The 17,107-nt window shown below is 41.3% G+C and overlaps 1 protein-coding gene across 3 annotated transcripts in view; it reads right to left on the reverse strand.

The window, feature by feature from the left end:
- Positions 1–390: 390 nt before the first annotated feature.
- RCC1 (regulator of chromosome condensation 1) overlaps positions 391–17,107 on the reverse strand; it is a 38,608-nt gene continuing 21,891 nt past the window's right edge. For all 3 annotated transcript variants that reach the window (XM_073616218.1, XM_073616219.1, XM_073616217.1), the window contains exons 7-10: positions 13,202–13,354; positions 2,640–2,759; positions 2,401–2,553; positions 391–1,503 (exon numbers count right to left, since the gene is read on the reverse strand). In XM_073616218.1, the coding sequence (XP_073472319.1) occupies positions 1,334–1,503; positions 2,401–2,553; positions 2,640–2,759; positions 13,202–13,354 (596 nt within the window). In that variant the 3' untranslated portion in view covers positions 391–1,333. The remainder of the gene's footprint in view (positions 1,504–2,400; positions 2,554–2,639; positions 2,760–13,201; positions 13,355–17,107) is intronic.

The raw sequence follows: 17,107 nt of genomic DNA on the forward strand, positions 1-17,107 counted from the left end.
TCATTTAGTCTGGTGGTTTAATTCCATATTAAAAATGGGGCTAAAACTGGACAAAGTGGGTGCTCAAAGCTCCTACCTTGCCTAAGACCAAGTTTGCCTTACAGCTACACCTTACAGCTATTTATGCCACTGCTGTGAATCATCAAATCATCTAGAAAACAAGGGTTAAGTATAGACAGGGGCCACATGTGAAAAGCTGGGGGTCAAGTACCCAAGTAGGCAGCAGTCAGAATTGCCTCACATTTAGATATAATTGGAAAGTTTGCTGCATGAATATGCAGTCATCTCTAGGCCTTTTTAATCTAATGTAACACATCCATGATTTCAGTATTAACACCTAGCTACATTTTTCAGTTACACCTGCGCACCGAATAGAAGAAGCCAGAACAATTTATGAAAAAGATTTATTCCAAAAGATATTTTTTTAAAAATGTTGTTAATCTCTGTCAAGCAAATTAGTCATACTTTTAAAGAGCAATGGAAAATAATCTACAGTCAAACACACCCATGCCTTTGACAATCACTGAGTATTAAAAAAATAAAGCTATTTAGCATGGTCAACAAAACCCAGAGACTTAGGAGCAGGGCAGACATTTTCCTCTGTGATTTAATGAGTAGTAAGACAAAAAAGGATGAGCCATGATCACAGTAAAGGAAAAAAGAATGTTAAAAATACATGAAAAAATTAACTCTAAATGGAGACAGAGGGCAAAAAGATGACTGTATTAACGCTGGGCTCACACAAGCATAAAGTCACACTTAACGGGCTAAGGGGAGGAGCTGTGTGGAAACTACAGTAACCCAAAGGAACCAATTTGGCTGGCAGCTTTGGGCTAAAGAACAGTGCACATCACTACCCCTTACAAAGCTGTACAAAGTATGCCCGTATGGCTATATCCACATGAGTGTTTTGTCACACCCAACAATTTTTCATAAAAACTCTTTAATAAAAAAAGTGGTTACAGTGTCTTACAATTTGCAGAAATATGGTAATAGGTGCAGACATTTTTTCATGCAAAAAGGAGAATTAAAAAAATAAAATTAAAAAAAAAAACAAAAAAAAAAACAAACAAAAAAAAACAAACGCAGGCATACATTCAAGGTGATTTCCATCTGAAGTCTGAGGAACACATGATAGCTGGTGTATCTGAAGTGTGAAAAAAATCCCCATGTGGACAAGCCCAAACACAGTAGAAGCTGATGTCAGATAAGGCAGCCTCTCACAAAGAGGATTTTGCTAATTTAAGGTTGATTAAAAAGTCCAAAGGTGGCCGGCTTGAAGAACAAGAGGCTTAGAGTAGGTCTCCATTTAGCCAATTCATGAGAGCATCCGTCAGCTGCGATCCTTCACTAATAGGACAGTGTGTTGACCTCCACTTGACACAGACAACACATCTCTGTTCTCAAGCTGCTTTCCTGTCATCTCATAAGGACTGCAAACATCATCCTCTTCACCTGTACCAAGTTGCTGGTTAGTTCCCATACCCCAGGAGAAGACACGGCCTATAGAAAAGAAACATTAACGAAAACCAAAATGTCAAATGTGTCACGTGTGCATGAAACTGGTCATTCCATCACATGAATACAGTTCATATAGTAAGAAATAACTTTTTCCTTTTTAGCAACTATGTTAAGTCTCACCTGGTTGAATGATTAGATCATAACCAAGAGGGTTGCACAGGAGTCTCTTCACTGTATATTACATCCTTTTCTACTAATGTTGATATGCGTATACTGCCATTATGCTCAGAAAAGAATTTCCGTAACACAAATTGTTTAATCAGTTTACTTGTGATAGACAGCTTGTTAGGTTTCAGGCTTCTTCTGCCTGGAGGCCTTGGGACCATGGGAAGGGAGAGTGGGTTGGTATCAAGAGAAGGAGGAGGAGGAAGAAGAAGAAAGAAGAAGGAAGGGGAAGAGGAAGGGGAAGAGGAAGGGGAAGAGGAAGGGGAAGGGGAAGGGGAAGGGGAAGAGGAAGGGGAAGAGGAAGGGGAAGAGGAAGGGGAAGAGGAAGGGGAAGAGGAAGGGGAAGAGGAAGGGGAAGAGGAAGGGGAAGAGGAAGGGGAAGGAGGGAGGAGGAGAGAGGAAGGAAGGAGGGAGGAGAGAGGAAGGAAGGAAGGAAGAGGAGAGAGGAAGGAAGGAAGGAAGGAAGGAAGGAAGGAAGGAAGAGGAGAGAGGAAGGAAGGAGGAGGAGAGAGGAAGGAGAGAGGAAGGAGGGAGGAGGAAGGAGGAAGAGGTTTTGTGTTTTTCTTTGTAGAGAAATTGTAAAATCTCTTTTCTTGAATAAAATGGTTTGAATTGGGAAAAAAAAAAAAAAAAAAACAACTTTGAATGGGCAGAACAAAAATGACACTTGCATCAGTTTAAAAATCTCAAGGGGGGGAGGGAGGGGGGCCTTACCATTGCGAGATACAGCATAACTGACAGAAGCTCCACATGCCACAGAAGCAATTTTAGGGAGACCAGGTATCAATGTTGGTTCACTTTTCTCTTCAGAGTTCTCTCCAAGGCCAAGTCGCCCATACTCGGCACGCCCCAGACTGTATGCATTTCCTTCAAAATTAAACCAGCAATATTAAAGTACAGTGCTGAAGGTACTTTATATAGTTACGGGTTTTAGAAACTTCCTTAAAACTTACCTTCAGAGTCAAGACACACAGTATGATGCTGTCCACCAGAAAATCCCACCCAGGACTTTGTAGAGTTTTTAAAAGAGGTCAAGTTTTTGGGTGCAAAGCATGAGCTAGTAGTTTTGGTGCCTGCAGCAAAAGAATTACACATATTAAAACATGTACAATGTATGTGGACATAGAGCTACTGTACACAACTTTTTAAACCTGATGTCACCCAAAACTACCCTCCAGCTGTTTTTTTGCAATCTGTGTTCTTACTAGATATTTTCTCCCCGCAGTTCTTGTCTCAGCGACACCAAGACAATGCCTCACAGGGTTCTAAGTGTCACTGACAGGAAGGCACAGCGCAATAAAAACCTGACAGATGTGCTTACCCATCCTCACTTAACTGAAATATGCTTTTGTATCTGAATTGGGTCAGTGAAATACCTCTACTTAACATCTTTGTCACACCCAGTCAATGAAACGCAAAGACAGTGTACAATAGCAATATATACTAATATAGAGAAAAAATAATTTTATTATATATATTTATTTTTTTTTAACACAAAACCATTAGGGTCGGATCCCACAGCTACTAGTCACAGATGGGTGGATCAGGCGAGACACAGTTTACTCAGCAAGCTTCTTACAGTTGAACACACTGTATTAAATCTTAGACTTTTTTGGGGGATTGGAATATATAGTTTTACTGCAATGCTATCACGCCATTCATTTTTTCTCTTCACTGGGAACTGCCTGAGCAACCCCTTAAAAAAGGGGAAACAGCTGATACAGAGGCTGGGTATGAAATCATGGAAAGCCTTTAAAAACGCTATAGCTCATCAGTAATATGATAAGCACGAGTGCAAAGGAGTGTTAGATATTGGGGATGTGTGGGATATTTGGAAGAGTTTCCACTGTACAGCATTTAATGTAATTAAATGGGAACTTTTGGGCACCTTATAGTTGGTGGAGAGGACAGTTTACATGTTAATTTCGCAAGAATTGTTTTATTGGATTTACTGGATTTGTATGTAATGCATTTATATTGATGAGATAATGAGTAATTAATCTTTCACAGCGCTACCTTATATTGCAGCAGCAATCACAGAGCACAGTGTGTTTGGTATTCACTTATTTTTAAAGGTGGCAGCAGTGATATTTATGAGTATTAATTTTTTAATATTTGAGATTTCATATTGAGGATTAGAATAATTGTGTATTACAGCCCTCTGTGTGAGAATATACACACACTAAATAAAAAAAAAAAAATATATACAGTATATATATATATATATATATATATATATATATATATATATATATATATATATATACACACAATATATATATTTATACACACACACAAAGTATCAACACAAGCTGGGCAAAAAAAAAAAAAAAGCCAAATGTGGCTAAACTTGCTCAAATGCTAGGCGCATTTAGCACTTTAGGAGTTTCATTTCAATGGCAAGAATAAATTCAAATTCTGACCAATAAACGCCCAAACACAAATCGCTGCTAAAAACTCACCTAAGCTGGTTTGAAATAATGCAGCTTAGGAAGGTTTTTTTAACCACTTCAGCCCCGAAAGGTTTTACCCCCTTCCTGACCAGAGCACTTTTTTTTTGTTTAATAATTTTTTATTAAAGAAGGGCAAAGCAAAAATATACAAACATTTCAAAATAGAATCATTCTCACATATACAGTATAGCAATTTCCAGTACGCACATAGTACAGTGGTACGGTATAAGGCAATATTTTCAATAAGTGTCTCTGGAGGTCTGTTAACCAACATAGTGATATACGCTTAGTTATTGGATTCCTATTATGTGAGCAGTTGAATCACAACTCAGTTTGAAAAAACATTGCTTTGGTTTAGAAGGGTAAAGAATAGAAAAGAACCCTGAATAATGAATAGGGAAATTGAAATAATAAAGAAAAGAATAAAGGAGAAAGAAAGAAAAACAAGGAAAAAATGAAAGAAAAAGAGGATAATGAGAATAGGGGAGGGGAGAGGGGTTGCTGGCATGCACTTCGATAAATTTAAAAAGAGTGTAGTGTCAAGGACACTCAATAAATGACTACTTTAACGTGATAAATTTAAGAGGTTTGCGATATGAGGTCCTTATAGGAGGAGGTGGACTGAAATTTTATCCAAGGATCCCATGTTAGAGAATGTTTCTGGGAAGTACCTCTAATATCGTGAGTAATGCTCTCCATAAGGTGTATGTTATCTACCATTTGTAACCAAACCTTTATAGAGGGGGTTGTTTGTTGGCCCCATAAAGTGGGAATTAAGGCTTTGGCGGCGTTTAGTAAGTGAGGAATAATTGAACGTTTATATAAATGTGCGGGGGTTTTCGTAGCATGAAAAAGGACAATCCATGGGTCATTAGGTATACTGACATCCGAGATCTGTACAATTAGATCGCGAATGGCATCCCAATATGGTCGAATGAATGGGCAAAACCACCACACGTGTGCATGTGTAGCCTTGTTCCCACAGTTCCTCCAGCACAATGGGGAACTGGCGGGGAACATTTGATGTAGTCTAACTGGGGTGTAATGCCACCTAGTGAGTAATTTATAGTTGACCTCTGATATTCTAGAAGCAAGGGATGAAGTATGAGCCAATTGTAGGATCTTGTTCTTTTGGCCGTCAGTGAGATGGGAATCTAAATCAGTCTCCCATTTAGCTAAGAAGGATGGAAAGCCAGGATCATGAAGAGCAATAAGAGCTCTGTAGAATAAAGAAATAGCGTGTGTCGGGGGATCTTTCGGATAGAATATTACTTCTATATTATTTAAGTCATTTATACCTCTAAGTGGATTAGGAAGAGACCTTAAAAAAATGTTGTAATTGGTGATATCTCCATTTATCTAAGAAAGTGGTCGGTTTAGGAGCCAGGATCATATTTAGCGGTTTAAGTACATTGCCTCGGAGGACGTGATGTAATAAAAGAGGTTCTTCCGATTTCCATGATTTAAAGCCTGGGTCAAGTAGACCCGGAGGGAAATATCTGTGATTAAGGAGGGGTAATAGGGGGGAATCATAATTCCATGAATTTTTTTTGTGTATGGAGTCCCATATGTCTAAAGAGGATATAGTAAGAGCAGAGGTGGTAGGAGCCAATTTCCTATAGGAACGGGGTATCCAAGGGGCTATTGAGAGATCCATGCCGCTGAGAAAATATTCAATTTGTACCCATAATTTTGACTTAAGAGCATATTTCCATTCAGCCACTCTGGTCAGAACTACAGCTTGATAGTATACTTTGAAATTAGGGAGTGCTAATCCTCCCGAGCATTTGGAGCGGAACAATAGCCCTCTGGATATTCTGGGATGCCCATTCTTCCAAATGAATCGGGAAATCATGGATTGTAAAATAGTGAAGAACCCCACTGGTATGCCTAGTGGAAGCATTTGAAAGAGAAAAAGGATGCGAGGCAAGATATTCATTTTAATGATACTAACTTTTCCCAGCCACGTGTGTGATAAGCTAGACCATTTTCGCAGGTCGTCTCTAATCTTATTTAACAAGGGGATATAGTTATAACGAAAGATAGATTGGAGATTGGAAGTAAGATAGATACCTAGATATTTCATACATTTCGGTTCCCATTTAAAGGGAAAAAGGGGTTTTAGGGAGAGTGCCTCGGTCTTAGGGATATTAATGTTTAGAATTTCGGATTTGGATAAATTTATTTTGAAGTTAGAGATTGAGTGAAATGTAGAAAAAGCAGACATTAAGTTGGGGATCGAGATACGTGGTTGTTGAATAAAAAATAACACATCATCGGCATAAGCCGCATATTTATGGGATCTGTTACCTATTTGTATGCCTTTGATGTTAATATTGTGTCTAATTGTAGCTAAAAAGGGTTCTAATGTGATGGCAAAGAGGAGAGGGGAAAGAGGGCAGCCCTGTCTGGTTCCATTATGTAAAACAAAGGGGTCACTTAATGTTCCATTAATTCTAATTTGTGCCGAAGGGTTAGAGTAGAGAGAAGTGATGCGATGAAACATTTTAGGTCCCAAGCCAAAATGTCGTAGGGTCATTTTAAGATATTCCCAGTCCACCCTATCAAAAGCCTTCTCCGCGTCAGTGGAAAGGAGTAGGGTGGGTTGGGTGCACCTCTGAACATATTGGATTAGGGAAATAACGCGGAGAGAATTATCTTTTGCTTCTCTATTGGGTATGAAACCAGACTGATCTGCCGAAATCCATCTAGGTAATAGGGGGAGCAGGCGATTCGCCATTACTTTTGCAAATAATTTAATGTCAACATTTATTAATGAGATGGGTCTAAAACTATTGCATAGAGTGGGGTCCTTATCAGGTTTAGGGATGACGGTGATATGAGTTGAGAGGGATTCTGGGCGTAGACCTGAAGACTGCGAGACAGAATTGGCATAGGCGGTAAGGCGGGGGAGTAAAATATCGCTGAATGTTTTATAATATAATACAGTGAACCCATCAGGTCCAGGAGCTTTACCGGATGGGGAAGACTTCAACGCTGCTCGAAATTCCTCAACCGAGAAATCCTCTTCCATTTCATTAAGAACAGATACGGGCAATTTAGGAAGATTTGCTGCTTTCAAGTAGGAGAGCATGCGAGTTCGTCTCTCTTTATGAGGTAGGGAGGACAAATCATTTTTAACATTATAAAGGTCAGCATAGTACCCTCGAAAGGCCTTAGCAATGTCTGGGGTTGCATGGGCCAGCTCTCCCGTTGAAAGTTTAATTTTGGGGATAAATGATTGCGATTGTTTGATCTTCAAAGATCTAGCTAATAATTTACTTGGTTTGTTCCCCCACTCATAACATTTCTGTGAGAGGCGCTGAAATCCTCTCCTGGTGTCTAAATTGAGAAGAGACCTCAATTCCTCTCGTTTAAGCGTGAGGGATTGGAGGTGTTTAATATGTAGAGATAGTTTATGTTGTTTTTCAAGGACCGTTATCTGTTGTAGAACCTCGTCAATTTGTTGTCTATGTTCCTTTTTTTTCCTCGCACCTAGCTCAATGAGGCGGCCCCTAATAGTAGCCTTATGAGCTTCCCAAACAATGGAGGGAGAAGTGTCTGAGGGTTTGTTTTCCTTGAAATATTGCGATAAATGAGATGCCAACATGGAAATCTCAGCTTCATTAGAAAGAAGGGAGTCATTAAGTTTCCAGTTGTTAGTATGTCTTGGTAGTGAAGGCATAGTCAACGTCATTGACACAGGTGCATGGTCTGAAACAGATGCGGTACCTATGTGAGTAGAGTGTAATAGGGGGAGGTGAAAATGATCTAAAAACATATTATCTATCCTGGAGTAAGATTGGTGTGTTGTGGAAAAATGTGAAAAATCTTTTTCTTTGGGATGATGGAGGCGCCAGACATCCATCAATTGAAGGTCCAGAAGCCTTTTTTTTAACAAATTTCAATCGTTTGAAAGAGATATTGGAGCGGCCTTGGGACGTATCAAGTGCTGGATCTAATGGCATGTTTATATCTCCCGCTAAGATAATAAGTCCTTTAGCGAAGTGTGACAGTTTAGTTAGAATTTGTGAGAGAAAGGCAGGTTGATTATGGTTTGGACAGTATACATTTGCGAGAGTGCATTGAGTGTTACCTATGAAACCCTTAAGAAAAAGAAAGCGACCATGATCATCTGCTAGCATATTGGATAGTCTAAAGGATACATCCTTGTAGAAACCAATGGCCACTCCTTTAGCTTTATTAGTGTTCGATAGACTATAATACCACTGAGGGAAGTGGGGTGATGTCAATTGAACAGGCGTTGTGTGAGTTAAATGTGTTTCTTGAAGAAAGGCAATGGAACAGGTGGCTTGTTTAAGTTCCCGAGTAATTTGATGTCGTTTAGCCGCGACATTAAGGCCTCTGACATTGTAAGATATAACTTTTATCATAGCCATTTGTTAAAATAGAGTGTGGTCTTTCAGCTTATCCTGCCATGCATGCCAGCAGGGAGGGGGGAGTAAGGGGGTAAAAACGAAAGAGAAAGTTTGAAGAGAGAAAGAAAGAGTGGAGTAGGAAGATAAACTTGTGTAAAAATTACATACGTGTGTTAAAGAACTTGTGGGAAACATGTGAATAACACGCAGAAATCTGCAGTGGTCCCGTTGGGGGAAGAGAAAGCGAGAGGTCAGCCCAATCCCAGAACAGGGATTGAATAGGATTACTGTAAGACCGCTCGCATTCGCCAACCCCAGAAGGAGAAGGGGGGAATGGGGCTACGCTAAAGGGGAATGGATAGTGAGGGAGATGCGCCCCCACAGCGCATGGCCTATAAACGAGAATTAGCATAACTATATGTAAATATCTAGTTCCAGTGCAAGATATGAAAAATAACAATGTAAGATCAGGATCATGTTGAACTTTATGTATCCTACCAGGTATCACTGATGTTAATTGTATTAGAACATGAACTAACCTATATAAAAAAAAACAAAACATAGAAACGGAAGAACAGTGGTCAGTTCAATTGTAAATCAGAAATAAAAAACGAAAAACAAACAAAAACAAAAAACTTATACCCAGTAGGAGAAAAATAGTCTACATTGATGAAATTGGTATGGACAAACTAGCAAAGAAAAAAGAAAAAAAAAAAAAAGGGGAAAAGAAAAAGAAGACAGTTCATCCGTGTTTTTGTGCAGAGCCTGGAAGAGAGGTGCGTCTCTTCTTTGATGGGGTTTTTCTCCAAAGTGGTTCCATTGGACATGAGAAATTGGGAATTGGGTCCTGCCAGCTTGGAAGCTCTATGGGCGAGAGATGAAGATCCTTCAGAAAAGTTGGGAGTTCCTCCGGAAATCTTAGTGTATGGGAGCGACCATTTTTTGTGGCTATCAAACAGGCTGGAAAGCCCCATCTATAGGTGACCCCATCAGAGCGTAGGTGTTCAAGGAGCGGCTTTAGGGATCTACGGCGATCCAAAGTATCCTTGGAAAGGTCTGGATATAAGGTTAGGACCGCCCCATCAAAGTCAATGTTAGGTAGGCTCCGCATCTTCATCATGATAGCATTTTTGTCTTCAAAGTAGTGTAAGCGACAAATAACATCTCTGGGTAAGTCCGAGTTGGTGTTGCGTGGTCTTAAGGCCCGGTGCACACGGTCGAAGCGTAGTGGATCAGTGGCGGATCTACCCAGGACGGTGTTAAAGATGCCTCTGATAGATGGTTCAAGATCATTATCTCCAGTTGCTTCCGGTAGACCTCTGACACGAATATTATTTCTGCGATTCCGGTTCTCGAGGTCTTCGAGCTTATACAAAGAGGCCCTATGGGCGAATGCCAGCTGGGTGACAGTGTCCTGCAATTCTTTAATGGCTGAGGCCTGCGCGTCCTGCCGTTGTTCCGTTTCTTCCACTCTGACCAAGATATGTGACATATCAGATCTCACAGCGGTTATTTCTTTTTTAATGGATTTCTCCAAACTGTGAAACATACCTGCCAGTTCTTTTTTGAGGCCGCTCATGAGTGTAGACATTTCGGAGCCAGCGGGGGATCCAGTGTCATCTATAAGATCGGAGCAATAGGAGGATGCCGGAGAGCTCTCCCTCACCGAAGCAGCGTGGGATGATGGAGAAGCACTTGTTCTCGAGGTTCGGGCTTGATCGTCACGTGCGTTGGCTAAGTATTGTTGAATGGGACCCGTTGAGACTGGATTGGGCAGAGATCTCTTGCCAGTACGTTTACCTGGGGCAGACCGAAGTTTAGGTGTCTTGGCAGGCATAACTGGAACTGTATGGCCGTTAGCTGTAAGGGGCACCCCCTACTCACATCTGTTCAGTGTAACATATACATCAAAAAATTGTGAGCATGCAGAGAGATTTTAGGGAAGATGAAGTGTTGATAGTAGTTCACTTTAATAGTATAGTAGATTCACTTCAATAGTCACTGAGACAAGCAGAGAGAGTCAGCTTAGCTAAGGATTGCAAGAACAGAAGCAGTGCAGGCAATGTGTTAGTATGCAAGTCTCAGGGGATTCTCACCGGGCTCAGGGTTATGGTATCTGCGATAGTAATATGTCCCAGCAGTGTAAGGGGGAGGCAGTAAATGAAAAAGAAGTGTGAGAGTGCTTTGAGAAGGCAGGCACAGGAGCAAACTGATAATGGGAGTATTTGGAGCACCAAGATGGCCGCCGTCCTCCAGTAACAGGCCGAAGCCGCAGGCTTTCCTGAAGGTGTTAGCCGGTCGGGTGAACTCCGCTCCGTTCAGGCTTAAAATGTCACTTACTGGGTCAGCAAATGGTGTTCTGGGCAAATATTGATAGGCAAATACTGCTGGGGGTATCCGGTGTAGAAAAAGTAGGCGATTGTCTTGTCACTTACTGTGTCCGGAGGATTAGATGGCAGGCCGCAAGACGGTGGTAGGCCGCGGGAAAACGGAGTCGCCGTCAAGGGATTCCGGGCGACCCTCCGCTACTGTGTAGGCAGTGCCTGTCCCTCTGGAGGTGCAGGGACTCGTTGGCCAAGGTAGTGTGCTCGGATGGGTCACAGGATCCCGGGAGCGGAGAACGGGATACTCCGGACGGCCTGTAGGCCTCACGATGGCGGCGGCGTCTGTAGGCCCCAAACAGATTTAATCCGCTGAACCACGGAAAGACCCCACTGGAAACACAGCAGAGGGGGTCCAGGGGTCGTAGCAGACAAATTTGAGTGTGGATGAGGTGGATTAAGGGACGGATGGCACTGGATTCTCCCTGCTTGTGCGGAGCTCAGCACAACACCGACCAGAGCACTTTTTACCATTTGGCACCTGCATCGCTTTAACTGGTAATTGCTCATGCAATGCTGTATCCAAACAAAATTGATAAATTTTTTGGGACCATTGACATTTATACAGCGATTAGTGCTATAAAAATGCACTGATTACTATGTAAATGACACTGGTATGGAAGGGGTTAACACTAAGGGGACAATCAAGGGGTTAAATGCATGTTCTAACTGTATGGGGAGGGGAGACATATCGCTGTTCCTACTTACTAGGAACAAACATGTCTCGTCTCCTGACAGCACAGGGATTTGTCTGTTTACAAATACAAATCCCCGTGCTGGCGCTCATGCACGCGACCGTCGGCCACGCGCATCGGGTCACCTGCCGTGCAGCACGCTCGCCCTCTGGAGGCTTTCAAGGGAACCCCGTACAGGTTTCGTTGAGGGGAGCCATTCTGCCCCCGTAAATACACGTGAGCCGGTCGGAAACTAGTTAATGCATTGTAATAAAAATATTTATGTTTGACAATCCAATATAAAGCTGAATTTAAAAAAAAAAAAAGTTCCTTTCATGTTGTGCACTCTGTTTGCTAGTCATCTCTATACAACTTCCTGGATTCCCTGCATGTGTTGCAGCTTCTCCTAGGACTACATATCCTATGGTACCTTGCTACCTGCAAACAATGATTCCTGTACTGACTCCTAACCCCCCCACCTCCCTGCACCTCTCTAGTTGAGAGCAGGCTCCTGAATTCCGCAACACAGCAATGTTGGAAATCTTTCACAAAGTTTACAAAATTTCAGGATCTATCAAGTTAATAGGATTAGGCTAAAAATTATTGAAATTCAATGTGAAAGTGAATATATGATTTTTTCATTTTTACCATGGATATGCTTTAAGAGAGAAGTATGGGTTAAGAGAAAAATTAAAAAAACAGTTATACTCACCTAGATGGCTGCAGCACCGATCCCAGCTGCGGCTGTCCCCCACCACCTCTAAGACTAAGAATTGAGCGAACAAAAACTGCTGATCACTCAAGCTTTTGGTCTTCAGCCTGAAGAGAGCCAGTGACTGTCAGTGGCCGGCTCTCTGCTCTGCCCATCCAGTTCACTGCAGCGTGGGCTGTGGAGGCGGCGGGAGTGGCTGGCTCAGCCTCTCAGCAGCTCACTGAGAGGCTGAGCCAGCTGCCGGATCCAGGCTTCTGGGGGGATCTCAATCATATGGTCGGGAACTTTTCTGAGCCTGGACATGCTCTGTGACGTCAGCAGACAGAGGGCTTTATATCCAGCTGTTGCCTGAAAACGGGTCACAGGAGTGCAGAACTAACTAGGAGAAAAGCTTTGGCTATACTTCTTTAAAAAATTGTAGAAATAAAAAAAAAAAAAAAAAAAAATTTAAGCCAAGCAGGTCACAAAGGTACCCTGACCTTGTTTTCTCTGGCATAAGCCCCCATTCACACCAGTGCAACTTGTCATGCAATTTGACAGTTCCAAATCGCATAACAAGTCATATCCTATTGCTGGCAATGGAACAGTTCATGTCACAGCAATTATGAAAAAGGTTCCTGCACTACTTCAACAATATCATTGCAACTTGCATAGACTTCAGTTAAAGGAAGTCGCAATGTAAATCGCACCGATGTGCAGTTTTTAAAGCAGCGCGATTTCAAAGCTGCACTGGTGTGAACCAGGAATAAATTTAAACTAACATTTCACATACATAGAAAAAGGTCATCACGATTTTACACAGTGACATAATTGTACGCCTACTCTCCCAAATTTAAAATAAAACAGTTAAGCACAGATTAGAATTTAAAAATAAGGAAGCATCAAAGCCAACCAATTAAAGACCCTAATCACTCACCCAGCTGATGGTAGTTAGAGAGGCCAAATCCATAAACATGACCTTCTTGTGACACAGCAAATGTGAAATAAGCACCACAGAAAACATCTCGGAACGCAACACGTCCACAACCTTTCTCCTTAAGGCGGATGCACTGAGGAACAAGCAGCCTCTCTGCAGCAGGAAAAAGAAAATAATCTGAGCATATCAAATCTACCTGAAAAGGCATTCAATATTCTATTATGAGCATTTTAAAAAGTCAAAATTTAAGAAAAATAATTAGAACTCATTTAGGCTTTATGTGCACTGCTGCTGGTAAATGGACATTTAGGAGCAGTTGGGCGTTTTTTTCAGCTGCCCCTGAAGTCTTCTCTATGTTATCTTATCAGTACATGTACACAGGGTCGTTTATTAGTCGTTTCTAGGAAGTTGAATTTAGAAGTATTTTTTGGTAAGCAAAAAAAAAAAAAAAAAAAAAAGCGTTCAGGACGGATGTTCAGAGGCATGTGAAACCCCAAATGCCTGTAACAGCTTGTAAACGCGGTAAGTCACATTTAGTTTACGGGCTATTTTTTGACAATTTGCAGAAAGAAAAAAAAAGAAAAAAAAAGAAAAACGCTTCTAAAAAACGCAAAACGCAGCTAAACTCGGCATGTAAATGTGGCAAAATGGACGTTTTTAAACGTCGGTTACCATCTGTCAAGGTACATCATTCAGGAGATTTAAAATGTCCCGTGTACATTAAGCCTTAAAAGTGGTTCTAAACCCTCAAATGATACACAGAGATGAAACAAATCCTCCTACATAAGTTTTACTTCTACTTCTTCTCTTTTCTACACCCTCTGAAAAGTGCAGATCCTGTAACAAATCTTTCAGCAGTACATAGGGGGTGGGTGGGGAGTATACCTACACTGTGTGAGAGTTGATTGTAGGAAAAAGTGACACCCCCCCCTTCACATGGGCAGAGGGACAAAACAACAACATGGAGCTGTATTCTGAATACACAAGCTCCCTGCTTATCTCCCTCCCCAACACAGCTCATGTTATCTCATGTGTCGAACTTATCAGAAGTGACTCATGCTGATACAGAAACAAAGCACCAGAGAGAAACCACACTTAGAGCTTTGGAGTGAGACAAGTAAACACTACAGATATTACAGGTGCATCTCAAAAAACATTTGAATATCAAAAAATTAATTTCAGTAGTTCAATTCAAAAAGTGAAACTAGTCTAGATACATTACACACACACACACAGAGTGATCTATTTATGGCATTTTTCTTTTAAATTTTGATGATTATAGCTTACAGCTAGTGAAAACCCAAAATCCAGTAGTGCATCTCTGAAAAATAGATTACATAAGACCCAAAAAAAGGAAAAAAAAGTTTAATACAGAAATGTTGGCTTACTGAAAAGTATGTCCAGGTACAGTGTAGTATGCACTCAATACTGTGTCAGGGCTCCTTTTGCATGAATCACTGCATCAATGCAGCGTGGCATGGAGGATTGTCGGGTCTGGTGTTTCATCTTCCTTTTGACAATACCCCCACAGTTTCTCTATGGGGTTTAGGTCAGGCGAATATGCTGACCAATCAAGCACAGCGATACCATGGTCATTAAACCATGTATTGGTACTTTTGGCAGTGTGGGCAGGTGCCAAGTCCTGCTGGAAAATGAAAATCAGCATCCCCATAAAGCTGGTCAGCAGATGGAAGCACGAAGTGCTCTAGTATTTCCTGGTAGAGGGCTGCGCTGACTTTGGATAAAACACAGTGGACCAACACCAGCAGGTCATATGGCTCCTAAAATCATCAATGACTGTGGAAACTTCACACAATTTGGATTCTGTGCCTCTTCACTATTCCTCCAGACTCTGGGACCTTGAGTCCTCCCCATGATTGTGTAACCTACTGAACCAGACAGGGACCCTTTAAAAAGGCTCAGGAAGCCTTTAGAGGTGTTTTTAGTTAATTAGCTGATTATAGAGCAACACCATGAGTTTTCAATTATTATCTGAGATACTTAATTTTGGGTTTTCACTCGCTGTAATTGAAAGAGAGAAATGCGCGCGCGCATGAGAGAGAGAGAGAGAGAGAGAGAGAGAGAGAGAGAGAGAGAAATGCGCGCGCGCACGAGAGAGAGGGAGAGAAATGCGCGCGCGCACGAGAGAGAGAGAGAGAGAGAGAAATGCGCGCGCGCACGAGAGAGAGAGAGAGAGAAATGCGCGCGCGCACGAGAGAGAGAGAAATGCGCGCGCGCACGAGAGAGAGAGAGAGAGAAATGCACGCGCGCACGAGAGAGAGAGAGAGAGAGAAATGCGCGCGCGCACGAGAGAGAGAGAGAAATGCACGCGCGCACGAGAGACAGAGAGAAATGCGCGCGCGAGAGAGAGAGATGCACGGAATTGAGAATGCCAATCAGTGTTCAAACTCTAATCAAGAAGTGGAAAATGAGGGGGTTCTGTTAAAACCAAACCACAGCCAGGTAGACCAACTAAAAATTCAGCCACAACTGCCAGGAAAATTGTAGGTGAAATACAGGACTCTCCAAAAACATGTGGCTGTTTCAAGATGCACAATAAGGAGGCACTTGAAGAAAGATGGGCTGCATGGTCGAGTCACCAGAAGAAAGCCATTATTATGCAAATGCCACAAAGTATCCTGCGTACAATACGCAAAACAGCACACAGAGACAAGCCTCAAACCTTCTGGCACAAAGTCATTTGGAGTGATGAGACCAAAATTTAGCTTTTTGGCCACAACCATAAATGCTACATTTGGAGAGGAGTCAACAAGGCCTATGATGAAAGGTACACCATTCCTACTGTGAAACATGGGAGGTGGATCGTTGCTGTTTTGGGGATGCGTGAACTACAAAAAGGCAAAGGAAATTTGGTCAAAATTGATGGCAAGATGAATGCAATGTGTTATCAAAAAATACTAGAGGAACATTTGCATTCATCAGCCAGGAAGCTACGCATGGGACGTACTTGGACATTCCAACATGACAATGATCCAAAACACAAGGCCGAGTCAACCTGTCACTTGCTACAGAAGAATAAAGTGAAGGTCCTGGAGTGGCCATCTCAGTCTCCTGACCTCAATATCATTGAGCCACTCTGGGGAGATCTCAAATGTGCAGTTCATGCAAGACAGCCCAAGAATTTACAGGAACTGGAGGTTTTTTGCCAAGAGGAATGGGCAGCTTTACCATATGAGAAGATAAAGAGCCTCATCCACAAAAAGACTTCAAGCTGTCATTGATGTTAAAGGGGGCAATACACTGTATTAAGAACTGGGGTATGTAAGGCCAAGAAAATTATAAATTCTGCCAGGTTAAGTAAACGTATGAGCACAACTGTATAACACTCTGTGTAATGAATCTATATAATATATGAGTTTCACTTTTTGAATTACTGAAATTAATTAACTTTGATGATTTTCTAATTTGAGGGAAAAAAAAAAAAAAAAAAAAACCAACACACAAACACACACACTAAAAATTTCATAAATATATCCCAGAGTTTGTAGAGACTATAACTTTTGCGCAACCCAATATAAGCTTATTGGGACTGTTTTTACCAAAAAAAGGTAGCAGAATACAGATTGGCCTAAATTGAGGAATACATTCAAATTTTTTTTTTATTTATTGGGTATGTTTTATAGCGTAAAGTAGAGCTGCATGTGTATTTTTTTCCCAAAAAATTGTGTTTGAAAGACCGCTGTGCAAATACTGTGTGACATAAAATATTGCAATGATTGCCATTTTATTTTCTAGGGTCTCTGAAAAAAAAAAAATATATATAAATATATATTTGGGGGTTCCAAGTAATTTAATAGCAAAAAAATGGATTTTAACTTGTAAGCTACAAGTGTCAGAGAAAGGCTTAGTCTTAGTTTTTTTTTTTTTTAAACGATTAATCCTGCA

Source organism: Aquarana catesbeiana, linkage group LG02 (genome assembly GCF_042186555.1).
Source record: "Aquarana catesbeiana isolate 2022-GZ linkage group LG02, ASM4218655v1, whole genome shotgun sequence".
Classification (NCBI taxonomy): Eukaryota; Metazoa; Chordata; class Amphibia; order Anura; family Ranidae; genus Aquarana; species Aquarana catesbeiana.